Source organism: Rhyacophila brunnea, unplaced genomic scaffold (assembly GCF_057557595.1).
Source record: "Rhyacophila brunnea isolate RB1 unplaced genomic scaffold, BYU_Rbru_1.0 scaffold_12, whole genome shotgun sequence".
Lineage (NCBI taxonomy): Eukaryota > Metazoa > Arthropoda > Insecta > Trichoptera > Rhyacophilidae > Rhyacophila > Rhyacophila brunnea.
The window spans coordinates 15,357,169-15,375,762 of record NW_028232774.1 but is presented as its reverse complement, the minus strand read 5'-3'; the positions used below and the strand labels follow the sequence as shown (position 1 = coordinate 15,375,762).

The window sequence follows — 18,594 nt, the reverse complement described above, 5'->3', positions numbered from 1 at the left end:
TAATTCTTTTCGTAGTATGGATGTATAAACACTAAGGTTTAATGCCTATGTCACGGAGAGTTAAGGATTTCGAGATGTGGCTGTATAGACGCATCCTCAAAATTCCTCGGACTGACTAGGTGAAAATTAATGTTCAAGTTCTCAATCGAATGGGAAGGGACCAAAAGGTTCTGCGTAGTATCAAAACCAGAAATCTACTGTACCTCGGCCACATTGGGAAATGACAAAAATACAACATTCCCCAACATGTCATAGGTAGAAAGAAAGATCAACGGTAAGCGTCGCTAGAACCTACGTGATTGGTACCAGTGCAGCTCCATTGAACTGTTCCGGGTATGATAACATGATAAGGCAGGGATGCCCGATGATAGCCGATCTCCGCTAGGGGATTGCGCGATAAAAAGATCTTTTTATGATTTAAAATTATTCATTTTATCTAGCGTATTTTTGAAGAAATTTGGAATAACTTTCTTTTGAATCTATCTGTAAAAATTAACAAACATGAATTATGCCGTAGATAATTCAGAATATTAAAATTGACATGGTCTGACATTCCAACTATACCTACATGATAAATCGTATTGATGTGATTTGAAGTATTCCGTGAAACTAAACTTGACAAGTGAGCCCAGTCTGTTGATTTTATGCAGTAATTCTAGTGGGGATCTTCTTCGTCACTTTGAATCAATATGTTTAAAAAGTAAGTAAATTTTATTTATACTTTTCCGTTCTATTTGTGTTATGAAATGTACCTTGGGTGTAGACGTAAACAACTGAAAAATGATATTGGCTGCCGATTTTGAGGTTAATATTTTTGTGTACTTACTTCACGTCGGTCGATTTTCGCTTTTGTGTGACGCGATTGGTCGCCTGAGTACATTCATTGCGTTTGGCCAATGGAAATCAACGTAGTCGATAAAGATAAAGAATATTCGCTCGGAGGGGAAAGTGTGCACTATTGTTCCCCTCCGTTTTCTTGGCTTTTTACGGCTATCAAATACGTTTATCACCGCAAATAAGATCTAAATTAGATTCTTGCACAATTTTCATCCTTCTAGTACGTGAACAGCTTTAGCGCTGAGCGTTGCAATTCGATCGGTGCATCTCTGACAAAAGTGAACGTCCGTCATGTTCTGTTTTGTGACGTAATTTACTAGTGTCGTAAATATAAATGCGTTGCATCAACTCGGCCGCATTAATTAATCGAAAATAGAGCTAGCGGAGCGTCAGTCGTCCTTTCCGCGATCGCGTTTACGGCTGATACTTCGCTAATTTCCAATAACGGTGTATTGTCGCGTAGTTTCCGCCATTGTTTCGCGGAGCAGCTGATTTCGCAACGATGTGGGAAGAAAGCTCCGACATGGACTCTGCTCTCGAAGTGGACGGCCTGAGGAGACGTCAAACGTGGGAACCCGACACGGCCAGTCTAAACTCGCGACTCGAAGATCTCTTGGACGATGAATTGGCAGAAGAGGAAGGCGCAGGATGCCCTTTGCCCTCGACACCCGAAGACCAACATCTGTTGGACGAGGAGATGCGAGAGGTTTTGAAAGCGGGGGTCCTTTCAGACGAAATTGATCTGGGGGCGCTCGCTCACAACGCAGCGGAGCAGGCCGAAGAATTCGTCAGGAAAGTGTGGGAGGCCTCATGGAAAGTCTGTCACTTCCGCAACTTACCGAGGTGGCTGCAAGACAACGACTTCCTGCACAAAGGTCACCGTCCTCCACTGCCGTCTTTTGGAGCGTGCTTCAGGAGCATCTTCAGGATACACACGGAAACAGGCAACATTTGGACTCATCTTCTAGGCTGTGTCGCTTTCATTGGTGTAGCAGTGTACTTCATCTCTCGCCCGTCCATAGAAATACACATTCAAGAAAAGATGATATTCGGAGCCTTCTTTATCGGAGCCATAGTCTGTCTAGGATTCTCGTTTGCGTATCACACTCTTTGCTGCCACTCCGAAATGGTTGGGAAACTGTTTTCAAAGCTTGATTATTGCGGCATCGCCTTATTAATAATGGGCTCCTTTGTTCCCTGGCTATATTACAGTTTCTACTGTCACTATCAACCGAAACTCATTTATCTGTCGGTGGTCGTGATTCTGGGGCTGTCTTCGATTGTCGTCTCACTGTGGGATAAATTCTCTGAGCCTCGTCTGCGGCCTTTAAGAGCTGGAGTCTTTATGGGCTTCGGATTATCAGGAGTAGTTCCGGCCGTCCACTACGGAATAATGGAAGGATGGTTCAGCCAAGTGAGCAAGACCTCTCTGGGCTGGCTGGTCCTCATGGGCTTGCTGTACATTCTGGGAGCCGTAGTGTACGCATTACGGGTTCCGGAAAGATATTTCCCGGGGAAGTGCGACATCTGGTTTCAGTCTCATCAGATTTTCCATGTGTTAGTGCTGGCAGCGGCGTTTGTGCATTATCATGGAATAAGTGAAATGGCGTCGTACAGAGTGACAGTGGGAGAATGTGAACATTCATCTTCGGTTATAGTGTTTTAGCTGAGTCTGTAAATAAATTCTATTTAATTAATGTACGATTGTAACTTTGAAAGACTATGTTTTCGCCGACTGAATGCGTTCCCAGTAAGTTAGTACATAGATGCACACTAATTGTTTGATACGTACCTACCCATATTTTGTGAAAGTATCTTTGTATATTATTGGATAATGTCAATAATGGAATGGACCGTGTTTCAGATATAAATAAAATTATGTGACATAATGAAAATATATCATTTGCGGATTAGGCGATACGAAGGGAACAAAGTATGCTAATTTATTTGAGGGCGTTCTTTGGTTCGTCCGTGGATGTCCTCTCAATGGATGGAATATTTTTTTAATCTTCCATATTGTATTTTAAATACTGTCTTTTTATGCGTCGCCAGGGTTTTGGGAGTGACTAAAAAGTAATAAAATTTCATTGGGATGACATGTTGTTAGGAATAATAGATATGTATTTTTATATTTATATTGTTATTTGGATACCATGGGTGATCTCTCCATTTAGTTCTAAAAGGAATACCTGTGGTCATTGAGAGTTTTATACCGTGATTTTATTATCGTATGCTGCCACACTCTTTCACTACAATAACAATGTCATGGCTTCCAAAGCACGTATTCTTAGTCTGGCACTTGCATTAACTTGTAACCTCATCGAAGCATTACTGAAACGCTGTCAAATTCAATATACTGTACAGAAATGAATCTGTTTTTTTATGATTGGGAAGACATTATATTAATTAAAATAAAACAATATACCTAATCCACATTATTTTACTAAAGATCTGGTAATTGTGATGTGTAAATGTGACGAAAGAGTTATTGATCATTGTTAAAATTATGTGGATTAAATACTGCATGTTTTGTATTACTTCAATTAATTAAATGATAGTACTTATTTGCTTGCATAGAATCTTGACAGAAATTAATGCAATCATAGGTATGTACTAAAGGATAATATCCTTTTTACGCTTCTGACCATTAACTTAGTAAGGGCAACCTTGTAAATAAACTTGCATCACTTCTACCAACCGAACATAAATTAATCTCTCGAATAAATGAAATGATTCTAAATGGAAAGAACTTATTTCACGAAAAGACAAGGTATTTGTAGAATAATCCAACAGATGATGTTATACATGTTTGCACAATAATTACTTGCTTATTGTGCAGTGTAAATAGGTATTATTCATTTCTAATAGTGCAGTGTCTTGCTTTTCTTTGTTTTAAGTAGCATTGTAAAGTCGCACTAACCTTTTTGACCAAAATAAAGGTTAAAACACATCTGTATAGATAGAATATAGGAATAACTAATATATTAATTAAAAAGAAAATTTCAGCCGCACTTTGTTAAAAGAATGCGGCCAGTTTCATCTAATTTAATTATTATTGAAAGAATCATCATTTTCCTTTGCCCTTTTTGAGTTGTCCTCTGTCCTTAGATCGAACTTTAATTTATTATCATAAGATCATTTCCTTATACATTGTGTATATAAAATTACTGAGTCTTTTTTTTGTTTGCCTATCGACTTTGTAATCTATACATTTAATTTGTAGCTTAGTATTCCTCAAATATTAAGTCATTTGGGTTCACTAAACTTAAAAACATATACCTTCATTAACATTAACATCAATATTGAATATGCTACTTACTCGCTATCTAAACATCTTCCATAGAAAAGACACTGTATCAAAATTTAATTAAATACGTATCTAATGTCGGGGTCAGTATATTGAATTGTCTCTTATTTTAGTTCTTATAATTAATTTTAACAGAATAGGGCTAACCTGGAAACCAAGTGATCGTCAGCTGATTTTGCTGATTTTTAAATCCTTCTTGTATTTATTACAATAAGGCAGTTATAATACTAAGTTTAATATTGAAAAGTTGAAAATGTCTGTAAGTAATAATATAACGATTAGAAGACATTTTAAATAATAAATTGTTATAATTTTATGTTTTGCCAAAATTTTGTCTAAGAATGCTTTTTAAATTCAAATTACAATAATACTCAAACTATTCCAAATTGATAATAACAAAATAATTGGTTTAAGAGAAAACATGGAGTATCCCTTTTTTAAATAAATAAGTAAGTAAGTAGTTCTTTTATAGTATAAAATTAATTACATCAGTGTTTCTACCGAAGTACTCATTTGAACTTTTTACAAAAACGAGTCATAGGTCTTGTTGCATCATGGATACTCCTTAAAACAGTATTAACATTGGCTTGATTGAGTCGGATGACATATAAAATGGTTGTGGTCGACATGTCGATTATAATTTGCGCGTTAAAGCTCCAGTAGAAACTGAAAATAATTATTCCCGTTCACTGGGCTGAATCTTAGCTTTTATTCTAATTTATTGTTATTAAACTATTTCTCTATTATAAGTTGATTCAGTAGTAAATATTTATGGCTAGTTTTAAAATTAAAATAGTACCTAATTCTCAATTATTCCAGATATGTGTACACCTCTTGTCCTATCTATTTTTCATTTTTTTGTTTCGCATCTCATGAAGAAACCAAAGATGGCATACCTATATATTTTTCAGTTTTAAAGTTGTGGTATAATAATATGCTCTTATACAATAATTATTATGAACGTAGCTTAGTAAGAATTAAATTCACATTTCACTTGATATTCTACCTACATAATTATCATTGGATGAATAGATTCCTCTATTTTTTATATATAACTTGCCCATTAAAATTGTATAGCTTAAAACGATAAGATCATCATAGATTTATGCAGTATTCATTAAAGATTTAACAATATTAATTGATTTACTATGCACAACGTCTCGGCTATATTATAAGTACTAGAAAAAAGTGATTGTTTAATTTCTTATATTTTTTCTCCTGGCAATATAGCAAAATTATATTGCTTGTGTTTCAAAAATAATAATTTCTTTGTATAAACATGATTATAATGTTATAAATTAAATGGTCATTTACTTATAGTCCTTTGTTATTATAATGTGAATTAATATTCTATTAGATGGTTTCTCATAGTTTCTCCTCACAAGCGATTGTTTTGTTGATTATTTTGTTAAACGCAATAATTTTGTTTGAGACAATTGCATGCAGCAAAGAGAGTATGATTATACTAAAATTTCATGGTTTTTTAGCAAAAAATAACAATGAAGCTGATAAGATAACTGAATAATACCACATTCTAATGTTTATGTACATATTACTATTTGAGGCAAGTAAATTGAATTGTTGATATTTCAAAACAAATTTCTTTTTGCCAATATTTCTAGCATAAAAAAAATGAGTCTTCAATGAATGAATGTAGGTAAAAGAAAATCATTTGTGTTTATGGTGCAGATGTACATCTCCTTTTTTCTGTCCTCACAATTGAACGTTTTATCACTATAATAGATGTCACTGTTTCATAATTAAAAAAAAAAAAACAAATTATGACAATGTTACAGTCAACGAAATTTTAGCGTTTTTTCTTTGTAGAAAAAATATAAAACAGATTAAGAATTTTATTATATCACTATATAAAATCAATGCATACATACCTGATTTATTTTAAGTAGAGACAATGTTTATCTATATTTTGTACTTACAGAATGTCGGGGCGGAGATTTGTGAAGAGAATAGAATTGTTTTATTTGTCATTTCATTATAATTTTACAATATAAGGATTAAATATTATTTCTGTCTTTTATTATACTTTCCAAAATTGTTTTTCTCACATATAAGTAAAGCCTCAATTACATTGAGCTTCTTTACGAGCTGTTTATTGGCGAATTTACAATCTGCCTGTAAAGTCGCCCAGTGTAACCATCGAATAAGCTAATAAGCAGGTTGTAAACGCTCTACAAAAGTTGAAAGCCGGTCAACTTTACACGCTACACGCCGGCGTGTGGGCCTACTGCGTCTGCGCAGTAGAGCGCAGTACCAACCTCCCGGTAAAAAAACGAACTACGTTCCGTCAAAATAGTCGCTGGCTTGTGGCTTCTCAGCGAATGGAAAGTTTTGCGTGTAATCATCACATCGCAGTAGCTGAATCGCCCGCTTTTAAATTCGCCGATAAACAGCTCGTAGAGAAGCTCAATGTAATTGAGGCTTAACTAATATCAAGATTATTAAAAAGCTAAAACTATCCAACAATACATTTTTTTTTTTTTTTTATTGAATAGCTAACATAACAATCTTCAAAATAATTTGTAAAATTTATAATATTCCTTGATTAAAAGTCATTTAGTTTATACATATTTTGTTGATAAGGATAGGTCAGTCTAAAATAGTTCAAGATATTGAGTAACCTGAACATTGCTCCATCGTTATTCCAATTTTCAATTAAAAAATTCGATAGTCTTCTCTGTCAACAATGTTTTACTTACTTATTTGTTTGTTTAATTACGCAGCACTATTGTTTGATTGTTTTAAAGTATTTTAGTCAATTTATAATTAGTTATAGTGTAATATATTAATTAATATTGTATATATTGTTTTGGATCAGTAACACAAATAAAGCGCAGTGAAACCCATAAACGTGAGGGTTTATGGTAGATTTTTAATAATACATGCATTAAATATGTCTTTGATATTATTCAAACTGTAGAATATTTTTAGCGACACTTTCCAATTTTCAAGGTACATAATACAATAATTACAGATGTATCACCTACTGCAAGATGTGTTTCAGTTGGAGAAGAAAATAATATACTTACAATTTTTCCTCAAAATTGATGATGACTAGAGATCGGATTATATGCAACATAAAAAGCTTGAAGTATGCATGAAAAATGCTTAAAATATGCATGAAAAGTGTCAAAATATGCAACATTAAATAATAAAAAAAATAAAATTTAAAATCGCGTTTAATTAGTAAGTATCGACGATAATTATTGATCATTAATCAATTATTTAACATTTTGTTACTCTTGTAAACGTTAACAATCGGGTACCTATTGTTCCAAATGTTCGGTAGTAAGATTGTGTCTTCGATCACTCAACATATGTTTATATTATGTAAGTGGAAAAGGACCATTCCACATCCACTGAGGTAACTGGTCAGTATTTGAATTTGGGTGCTATGTTACCACTAGATTTTAGGTAAAATATGCAATAACCGGTGAGAATGGGCTAAATATGCAAATGCTTATAATCCGGTCTCTAATGATGACTCCCAGCTACACAATGTTTACAATATAATATGCCATTCGTGTGACATAATGTCATCATTTTTGCGACATTATAATATCCACCTCAATATCTGCTATTGTTGAGTTTCAATTATTTGTGTGACTTATCGATTGACGTCTTATATAATTCGTAATGTCCACAATATGTAAAATCTCTCCCTGAATTCAGTTTCGACCATTTTTGTGACAGCCCAGCACTATGTGACATCGTGTCACCATGAAGAACATGCTTTAATTTTAACTTTTTGTGCCACATTATTATGATATGACATTTTGCACACAGATAAAAAATCATTTAGCTTTAACTGTTTGTATGACATTGTGTCATCTCGTTTTTTTCCCTTCAGATTGACTATTCTTGTGACCCATCGTCATGTTTTTGTGACATGTCAGTTTCATTCGAGGTATTTATTTGACTGATCAGTGATCGCCAAAATTTAGGCGACACATTATAACTACCCAAGAATTATTATGACTACCTATTAGGTACCTACCTACTATATTGAATTAAAATAACTGACACGCGTGGAATATTTTACAAAGTACATATTCTAATTATTATAATATTTTAGACACTGTTTTATAATAAAAAAGAAAAATAGTTTTATTGATGTTTGATTAAAATAATGAAAAATGTAAAAAAAAAACGTAATTACAATACATTGTGATATTGCAAAATAAAGATGGTCGAAAATAAGCATGTGTTTTTATTTTGAAATCACCAATTTCGTCGTTAAAACTATATTTTTTTTACTATGCTTCTCATACCTAATAATAATGTATGAAAATAATGCAAGCTGTCATACACAATAATAATGTCACTGGTGTTTGGATTTTTATAGTCGACGTCAATTGCTCAATTATCTTATATCAATTGCTCATTAAAATCATGGTAGGGAGACAAAAATATCGAAAATAAGTATTGATACTCGTATCAAGATAAAAAATCACGAAATATCTATTGTATCGATAGTTTTTTTGACATCCTTAAATCATGGTGTCATCCTTTCGTAAATATGACATTTTGTTGAATATGTTAGTTATGCCGTAAAAATGTACTTGGTCACACGAATCAGTAATTATAATGCCGGGTCCACAGTGGCAACATGTCGCGCGACAACCTCGTTAAATTTTACGATAATCATCATACTTATCGTAAAATTTAACGAGGTTGTCGCGCGACATGTTGCCAGTGTGGACCCGGCATTATGGTTATATATACGTTATAGTAATCCGTGTCTTATATTATGAGTTATATTGTGAAAAATTATTCTTTGCTTGAACATAATTAATGAAATACAGCATTATAATATTTATTCAGGCGTTAACACTTATACAATAAATTAATGCGATTGGCCTGCTTACAATCAACAATAACTTAATTCATTTTTTATGTAATATGGATAGGTACGTACTTTCATTATTCATTTTATACATTTTGATTACTTATTCAGATTTATACATGCGCTGCATCCTCACAGGGAAATCAAACGTATTCGTAGATTAGATTCTCCTCTGAGAATTATTGTGATCGTGCTTTTATGTATTTTTTTCCTTTTGCTTTCCGTTGGGATTACATGATACAGCATCATAAATGGCCCATATGGGAAGATTCTAAAAAACGTAACACTGTATGAAAAATACAATACTAACATCAAATTTATCTTTTTATATTTTTTATGTTGTCGGAAGTGTACTTTGTCAGGTCTCTTGGTAGATAACATAAAAACAAAACTGGTAGAATAGCGTATACTCTTTATCAATTTTGAAAATGAATTCATTTCGGTATCGTTGGAGCTGGTTCATTCATGACAGGTACCTATGTGCAACAGTGTGCAAATTACAGGATGTACACGTACAGGATTAGGCTAGTTGGAGTTAACACAAACGTATCGATATAGTGGTCATCCGAGGTCAAGGAGCTGAAATTTGATAGGATTGTAGCCCCCAATCTCCAAATTAACCGAAAAAGTCACCACTGGTCCGAGTGACGCTGGGTTTTTATGGGGCGTACAGGTCATTATTTCGATGTTTGCGTAACCTCACCTGGTTTGACATACCTACCTATAATTATCGCAGGACATAGACTAATCATTGACATTACAAATTAAAGCTGAATTGATAAATCGTAACACAATTTTTTTTAAATAAATACATGATTAAGGTTATTACTACCATTTATTATGTATAAGCGGAGCATATTATTATCTATATGCCTCCGCAGAGATCAGCAGATTTTTACGTGGAACGGATCTCAGCCATTTGCACAATTCTCCCCCATTCATCGGGTCCTTCCTATGGAACAAAGACACATTGAAAAAATAACATGTATTTTTTGACAGGGTGCTGGATCAATCCCACGTCTTTATCAGTGGCGAATGCTCCATAGTAGGCGATTATTTAAAGCCTACCTACCTACTAAGAAAAATAGATCTTCCAGCAAGTAATTTAAATTAAAAAAAATAAATACACTGAAAAATCCAAGATAATTGATAGACGTCTATTGTCAAAATTCAGAAGTACATAGCTTTATTTTATAAATTAGTAAGGTTTATAACCATAACTACTGCCGCATGGATTCAACTATGTTATGAAATATTCGATGGGAATTTAAGATGTGGTTTGTATGGGTTTTTAGTCACGTGACGCCACTGACGCCAGTCTCTGTCTAGCTTTTTATTCCGAAATCATAGGCTGTTTAGTTAGCGCTTACATCCGCACATTTATTCAAAATAATTAATAAGATGATTTAAAAAATAATTTCTATGTGATTCAATCACATATAAATATTGATTGTTGTTAAAAATATTAAATAATTTATCTCGCGATTTTTATTTATCAGTTATTTATACCTAAGTCTGTCTTTTAAATATATAAGTATTTTAAAATGTTTTTTTTTTTTTGAGTTTTACGGGTTAAATTATAAATTGTTATGGAACATATTATACACAACAACGGATATTTTCAAAGATGATAGATAATATATTTTGAGCGTATGTTACGTTTATAGGAAAATACATAATTCAATCTAATTGCTTATTTATAAACTAATTATATCAAACTAATTGAGATTTTGAAATTTTATCGATTAGTGTACCTATTCATCAGTAGTAATATAGGATTATCTTCTTATTTCCCGTAAATATATCTGACAAGCTTGGTTACTCCACAGCCTACCTCTTTCCAAAAGTCACCCTTCGCCACTGGTCTTTATAGACGACCGCTCTGCTAATCCACCAGTATAAGTTGTGTAACATTTTACTTATCATTCAATACTTTTTATACTGTGATGAGCTTAGTTTAAAATTCGAACACCGGACGATTTGTGATGGTATATCTATATATATTTTTCCGCTTTAGACCCACTGTTATGGTCCATTGTGGTATACCTATACTTATTATGATTTGTAATACTGGAATCAAAGAGACGTCCAATTAGCAAGTGTTGCGAGATCTTCGGTGAGATGACTAATTTTGGTTAAAAAAAAAATGGTTTGTAGGTATGTAGTTTTTTTTTATTGAAAAAGATTACTTACCTACCATTAGATAGGGACAAAGAATTTGGACTATAAATAGAAGGAGCCTTATACGTTATTTTTGTTGAAATTGGAAATTATTTAGCAGGCGCGTGAAGCATGGTTGAGTTGGTAAACTCCACAAATATGAACATCGCTCAGTTGCCATGCCGATTGTCTTATTCACGCAATATGGCGGCCATTTTTTATATTAATTGTGATTACTTACACGAGTGCAGTTATCAGCAGTTTTACACAAATTTTATAAAATTGTTTAACTTGGCAATACTGCCGCTTATCTATTAATCGTGACAGATCGTCTTTTTATACACCCTGCAAATTGGCACATAAATGTCATAGCAGTAGTGTGAAGTTATTTGCAATTGAACCTGCAATGCGAAGTCACTTGTAGCTAATTTCATATCTGGTCCATTTTTGCTTCAATTTCATACATTTAGGATCCATCTCTATAGAAGTAGGTTTTCAACAACTTCGGATAGGCAGGCAGGCGTCTTTCTTGCATTAACACTGGTAAATTTATTAATGAATCAGATTTTGAATGTTTAAATTCATGTTGATTTTGGCGCCCTCCGAGATGGCGCCCGGTTTGTTCGCACCGTCCGAGTGCCGTCCCTGGGACTAAAACATTAATTATTAGAAGAATCTGTCTCAGTTTTATCTTAGCAAATTGAGTCTGCAATTATTTATTATTACAGTTATTATTATCAAATCGTGCATACAGAAAAAAACGACCCGCCAAGTCCAATGACCAGTACCTACTGAACTATTCCACATATAAATAATATAATATCCGAATGCCGTGTTGTAAATGAGTATTACCGTTTCAAAAATATTGAAAGAATAATAATTGTTTGCTCTAATGTCAATTGGACAGGCGGGCATACCAATACTAATTTGACATCGTTCACGTCAACATAGAGTTGAACGGAAAAAATAGGTAGGTACCTATTTAAAAAAAATGTTGGCCAACATAAAAAAAATAACGATATTATAGGTATGCAATCGGCCTTCCCATAATAATTTGGGAATACATTATATTTAGTACTTGGCAAGATTTTGGCATTTGACAGGTTTTACAAAAAAATATCGATGATATTTTTGGAGTGTGAATTCTTGTAAATAGAGCTTATCTGACACAGTATAGCCAAAGCAATTGATATAAAATCTATTGGATTCACCATTCCATACAATATCTGACAAATAAGTGTACTCTTTTTTCAGAAAGTTATAGACATCAGCCAAGAATATCAATAATTATTATTCTTCTATTCTAATCAAGAATAATGTTTCAATAAAAAATAAAAAGTTAGTTGTGGGCCCTTTATACATCGTTCGGGATTTAATATATACTGGATAATTTAATCCCTGACAGAAATCCGGAAGGACCAGCAGTTGGGGTCCGACTTACAGCACCAATTAATTACTGTGCCCCCCAATAGAAAAATATAAATATTTTTTTTATCAATTTTAACTAAGAATGGCAAATAAGATAATATAATTATTAATTTCTTAAATATATACACATCATCATTGGCCTCAATCAATCCACTAGAACAGGGGGGGGGGCAAACTTTTTGGATGTAGGGCCAAATTCAAAAATTCAAAATGAGCGGGCGGGCCGCAAGTAAAATACACTTTTTAGATATACAATATTTATTATCACGAAAAATAAATACTACAACAAAAATTAATGAGAAAAATGAAACTTTTGTACATTTTTTTAAATTCAGGTGTTAATTTTGTAGTTGATATTCTCAAAACTGTTTGTAAATGGGCATCGGAGATATTTGATCGTAAAGAATTTTTATTGAGGTTCATGATAGAAAATGTTTGTTCACATATTATATAGGTTGATCCAAAAATAACGAACATTTTTCTTGCATAATCTTTAAGTTGGTCGAATTTGTCTGAATTAAGGGCATTGTAAAATTTGGAGATTTCTTCACGACGATACGATTCTCTTAAATCAGTGTCACACTGCAGATCAATAATTTCAAGTTGTAGCTCTGTTGGTACACTATCAATATCTATTGAAAATGGATCGCGTACTATTGCTAAACTTGTCTCAATTTTACGGAAGTCACCAAATCTTTGTGAAAAATCGTCATTCAGAGCTTTAAAAATTTTACCATATTCTTCAAATTTATGTTCTGGTATATTCAGCAACTTGGAAAGTGGTCCACTTTATCATTCGATATTTGTCGAAGGAATAACTTGAGTTTTAATTGAAATCCATTCAAACTTTTTACCATATCATGGGCATATATTTTTTTCCCTTGCAACGCGGAGTTAAAAGTATTTAAATGTGTCACGATGTTCAACGTAGAAAATAGTGGTTACATAGTATGAGACGAGACGCAAGGAAGACGTACTGAGATAATACATTTACGAAACAACAAATTCTTCAAATTTTAATCTATTGTAAATATTTGTTAAAAAAAATATAAAAAAGTTATTCGTAATAAGAAGTACAACAATTAATGATGGCGGGCCGCAAAAAAATACCCGGCGGGCCACATGCCCACGTTTGCCCCCCTCTGCACTAGAACTAGATGGATGCTGGGTGAAGGGCTCTCTCTGATGATTCCATTCCTCTTGGTCCTGCGTTGCATTGGTTCAAAGGTCTCTAAATCTAGGACTGCTATGTTGTCTCTTCTTCAAGATATTTTTCATTATTTTTTTAATATTTTAAATTCTAATAAAATGTGTATTTATTGAAGAAGTATGCTCTGGGATTGTCTAGGAGGGGCAATAACGCTGTTATCCTTGCCAAATTGAATTATACAAGTTTCGTTATGGAGGTGTCTTTTAATGGTAAAAGGCTTGTTTACACGGGTTTAGTGCTAATCAGTAATCACTACTCGCACTAATATCGCCACTTATAAACAGGCCGAATTTGCATTCGACCTGTTACCACTTGTCGGTATTAGCGAGTACTAATGATTAGGACTTACCGCGTGTAAACAAGCCCTCAGAGAAAGTGAAATATTTATGAAATGGCTATTATTGTTTTTCTCAGAGTTCCGATAAATCTCAGACTGGATATTTGACAAAAATATGCGCAATTTAGCATTCGGTATTTAGGTCTTTATTATTTTGAACAATGATGTAGACATGTATAAGTTTTATAGTTGTGTGTGTGTCTGCTAATCCCGCAATTCCGTGAAAATGTCAATTTAAATATTGTTCAATCGATCTTCAAATCACGTTTCTTTAGATGAGGAATATTATTATGAAAGTTAAAATCCCGTGATTTTATAATTTTTAATCCCAGGATTTCGCGATAAAGAAATCAACCGGGATCCCGAGATAAAGTTAAACTATTACCATCGTCACCCATTTAAATATAAAATAATAATGAAAAATGTTTCAAACCAGCATAAATTAGTGTGGTTTATCACCATCACATTAACACCAGGTGAATCAATAAGCCAACTTTATTAACATACATTTTTGTGTTGAAATGGGTACAGTGTATAAAATAAATGACATCTGTATCGTATGTGCTAATTCTGATATTGAGATTTGTTTAAATTATATATGAAACAGTAATTGTTTGATCAAAAGTTATACCGATAATATTATATTATTGAAATCGAGTGCTATATATTATTTTACAGAGACGTCCCTAGGAAAAGTGTCACCCTTAATGATGGGATCCTATAAGCCAACAGAGAACTTGCAATTTGAGATTTTTTTTTGATAATTTACAATTTCAACTGAATTAATAAATATGTATCTGAAAACATTCAAAAGATTTTTTTTTAATTCAAAGATAGGCTTACAATTATTGTAAAAAAAATGTGAATTCGATGCAGGGTCACATCTTATTATTACATTATATTTTATGGTCATATTTCTTATTAAAATTTAGTTTATTAAGTTTTCAATTTTTTAACGTTTAGATTTTTGACTAATTCATAGTTTTAATATTTTTTATATTTATTTTAAAAAACATCGATTTTTATAAAAAATATAAATGTGTATAACTTGAAATCCTTTTTTATATACTTACTAGCTGAAGTACCCGGCTTCGCACAGGGTCGCTTCGTGGTTATATTTATCTTAGATATTTGAAAAATAATAAGAGGTAATTATTTTTTAATATTAAAATATCTGTGTAATACAATATGGCAATATGAAAATAATTCTAATAGGAGTAAAGGTCAAACATAATAACACTAAATTAAAATCGAATCCAAAATATGAAAACGTTATTAATGTTAGTAGTAGTTTGTAGTAAAAAAAAAATCAAAATTGGATGGAACAAACAAACAACAAACTTTGTATTTTATATAATAATAATTTAAAAACCTTCGCAGGTGTGCGCACAACAACTGACAAAAGTTTCATCGCAATCGGATGAATGGTATAGGAACGCATACGAATAGTAGAAGAAGATGATTTTCTAATTCATAAATCTTCGTTGGCATGCGCATGACAACTCACCAAAGTTTCATTGCAATCGGATTAATGGTATAGGAACGCATACAAATAGAAGAAGAAGAAGATGGTTGTACTAATTCAAAAACCTTTGCGGGCGTGCGTACAACAACTGGTCAAAATTTCATCACAATCGGATGAATGGCATAAGAACGCATACAAATAGAAGAAGAAAAAGATGATTTTACTAATTCAGAAACCTTTGCGGGCAAGGGCACAACACTTGATCAAAATGTCATTGCAATCGGATGAATGGTATAGGAACGCATAAGAATAGAAGAAGAAGATGATTTTCTAATTCAGAAATCTTCGTGGGCATGCGCACGACAACTCACCAAAGTTTCATTGCAATCGGATGAATGGTGTAGGTACGCATTCGAATAGAAGAAGAAGATGATAGTTTTACTAATTCAGAAACCTTCGCAGGCGTGCGCACGACAACTCACCAAAGTTTCATTGCAATCGGATGAATGGTATAGGAACGCATACGAATAGAAGAAGATGGTTGTACTAATTCAGAAACCTTCGCGGGCTTGCGCACAACAACTGGTCAAATTTTCATCGCAATTGGATGAATGGTATAAGAACGCATACGAATAGAAGAAGATAGAATGAAGAAAAAGAAGAAAATGATGATTTTTCTAATTCAGAAACCTTCATGGATCTGCATACAACCACTTACCAAAATTTCATTGCAATCGGATGAATGGTATAGGAACCAAGGAAGAAGAAGAAGATACTTGTACTAATTCAAAAACCATTGCGGGTGTTACCACAATAACTGACGAAGGTTTCATCGCAATCGGATGAATGGTATAGGGACCATACGAATAAAAGAAGATAGAATGAAGAAGGAGAAGATGGTTGTACTAATTCAGAAACCTTCGCGGGTGTTGGCACAATTATTGACGAAAATTTTATTGCAATCGGATGAATGGAATAGGAACGCATACAAATAGAAGAATATATAATAGAAGAAAAAGAAGAAGAAGAAGATGGTTGTACTAATTCAAAAACCATTGCGGGTGTTACCACAACAACTGGCGAAGGTTTTATTGCAATCGGATGAATGGTATAGGGACCATACGAATAAAAGAAGATAAAATGAAGAAGAAGAAGAAGATGGTTGTACTATTTCAGAAACCTTTGCGGGTTTTAACACAACAACTGACGAAGGTTTCATCGCAATCGGATGAACGGTATAGGAACCATACGAATAAAAGAAAATAGAATGAAGAAGAAGATGATGATTTTTCTAATTCAGAAACCTTCATGGGCGTACATACAACCACTTACCAAAATTTCATTGCAATCGGATGAATGGTATAGGAACCATACGAATAAAAGAAAATAGAATGAAGAAGAAGAAGAAGAAGAAGATGATGATTTTTCTAATTCAAAAACCTTCATGGGTGTGCATACAACCACTTACCAAAATTTCATTGCAATCGGATGAATGGTATAGGAACGCATACGGGACAGACACACAGACAGACATTCATTTTTATATATTAGTATAGCCTATACTTTTCCCGCAAGTGCAAGCAATAAGTTTACAAAGTTTTATCGCAATCGGATGAACGGTATGGCTGCGCATTAAATACGAACAAACAAACACACAAATATTAATTTTTATATATTAGATATGAAAGCTTATTTAGGTATGGTTCCAATATTTAAGCTCGATTTGATATAAAAAAAAGGATTTCAAGGAATGTGACCCTGCAACGAATTCACATTTTTTAACAATAGTAAGTTTATCTTTGAATTTAAAAAAAATCTTTTTAATGTTTTCAGATACATATTTATTAATTAATACAGTTGAAATTGTAAATTATCAAAAAAAAATCTCAAATTGCAAGCTTATGGGTTAAGTTTAAAGCATTTCAAGAGTTATGGAAAAATAGCAAAACGTTACATAATGTTCGATGGGTAAAAAAAGTTACATTACTCAATTCTTCAATCCTATAATATAATATAATATTATATTAGCAAACATAATATTATAAATTATAACCAAAGAGTATAAATGTTATCAGTATGTACCTATATACCATTTTAGTAAAATAAAAACTAGAGATTACATTACTTATTCCACTGGCAATATTATCTTAGTCACTATTGGAGTAAGTATCTCTTTTTGTTTTTATACAATGTTGTACACCAATACTATTTTGACATACTTCGTGATTGATCATTTCACAAAAAAACAACTTAATACGAGGGTGGGTCAATAATTCCTTAGAAAAAAGCATTAAAACAGTTTTTATTTTTGTATTTTTTTTTTATTTCTCAACATAATCTCCTTGGAGCTCAATACACTTGGTTAGACGTTTCTCAATATTTTTTAAACCGTCAGAAAAATAAGTTTTCGGAAGGTCCTCAAAATAAGCATTTGTCCGATCGATGACTTCTTCATTTGAAAAAAAACGTTGTCCACTTAGCCATTTTTTTAAGTTTGGGAAAAGGAAAAAGTCACTGGGGGCTAAATCTGGCGAATACGGTGGGTGGTCGACCAATTCGAACTTCAATTCTTCAACTTTAGCCATTGATCGTAAACATGTGTGAACACGGGCGTTGTCCTGATGAAAGAGGATTTTTTTCCTGTTTAAATGAGGCCGTTTTCTTCAATGTTGTTTTTTAGCTGGTCCAATAAAGATGCATAATAATCCCCTGTTATTTTTTTTCCTTTTTCCAAATAGTCAACGAAAATAATTTCACTTGCATCCCAAAATACAGTAGCCATAACCTTACCAGCTGATTTTACGGTTTTCGCCTTCTTTGGACATGGTTTGCCTTCGCAATCCACTGCTTTGACTGTTCTTTCGTCTCGGGAGTATAGTGGTGTATCCATGTTTCATCTACAGTCACAAAGCGACGAAAAAATTCATCCGGATTGCGTTGCATGAGCGACAACAGGGCTTTAGAGGCCGCCACCCTATTGCGTTTA

General features: G+C 33.0%; 2 protein-coding genes across 2 annotated transcripts in view; both read left to right on the top strand.

Moving 5' to 3' along the window:
• The first annotated feature begins 588 nt into the window (after positions 1-588).
• Positions 589-18,594, top strand: part of MCTS1 (malignant T-cell-amplified sequence 1 homolog) — a 59,309-nt gene continuing 41,303 nt past the window's right edge. The window contains exon 1 of the mRNA XM_085960846.1: positions 589-700. Coding sequence (XP_085816972.1) covers positions 690-700 — 11 coding nt within the window. The 5' untranslated portion in view covers positions 589-689. The remainder of the gene's footprint in view (positions 701-18,594) is intronic.
• On the top strand, positions 766-8,362 carry AdipoR (adiponectin receptor). Its single transcript, XM_085960809.1, has one exon. The coding sequence runs from the start codon at positions 1,340-1,342 to the stop codon at positions 2,501-2,503; it is 1,164 nt and encodes a 387-aa protein (XP_085816935.1). The 5' UTR covers positions 766-1,339; the 3' UTR covers positions 2,504-8,362.

What these genes read in the sequence shown, in the direction of transcription:
- AdipoR (XM_085960809.1), top strand. Translation starts at nt 1,340, where the DNA reads ATGTGGGAAGAAAGCTCCGACATGGACTCTGCTCTCGAAGTGGACGGC.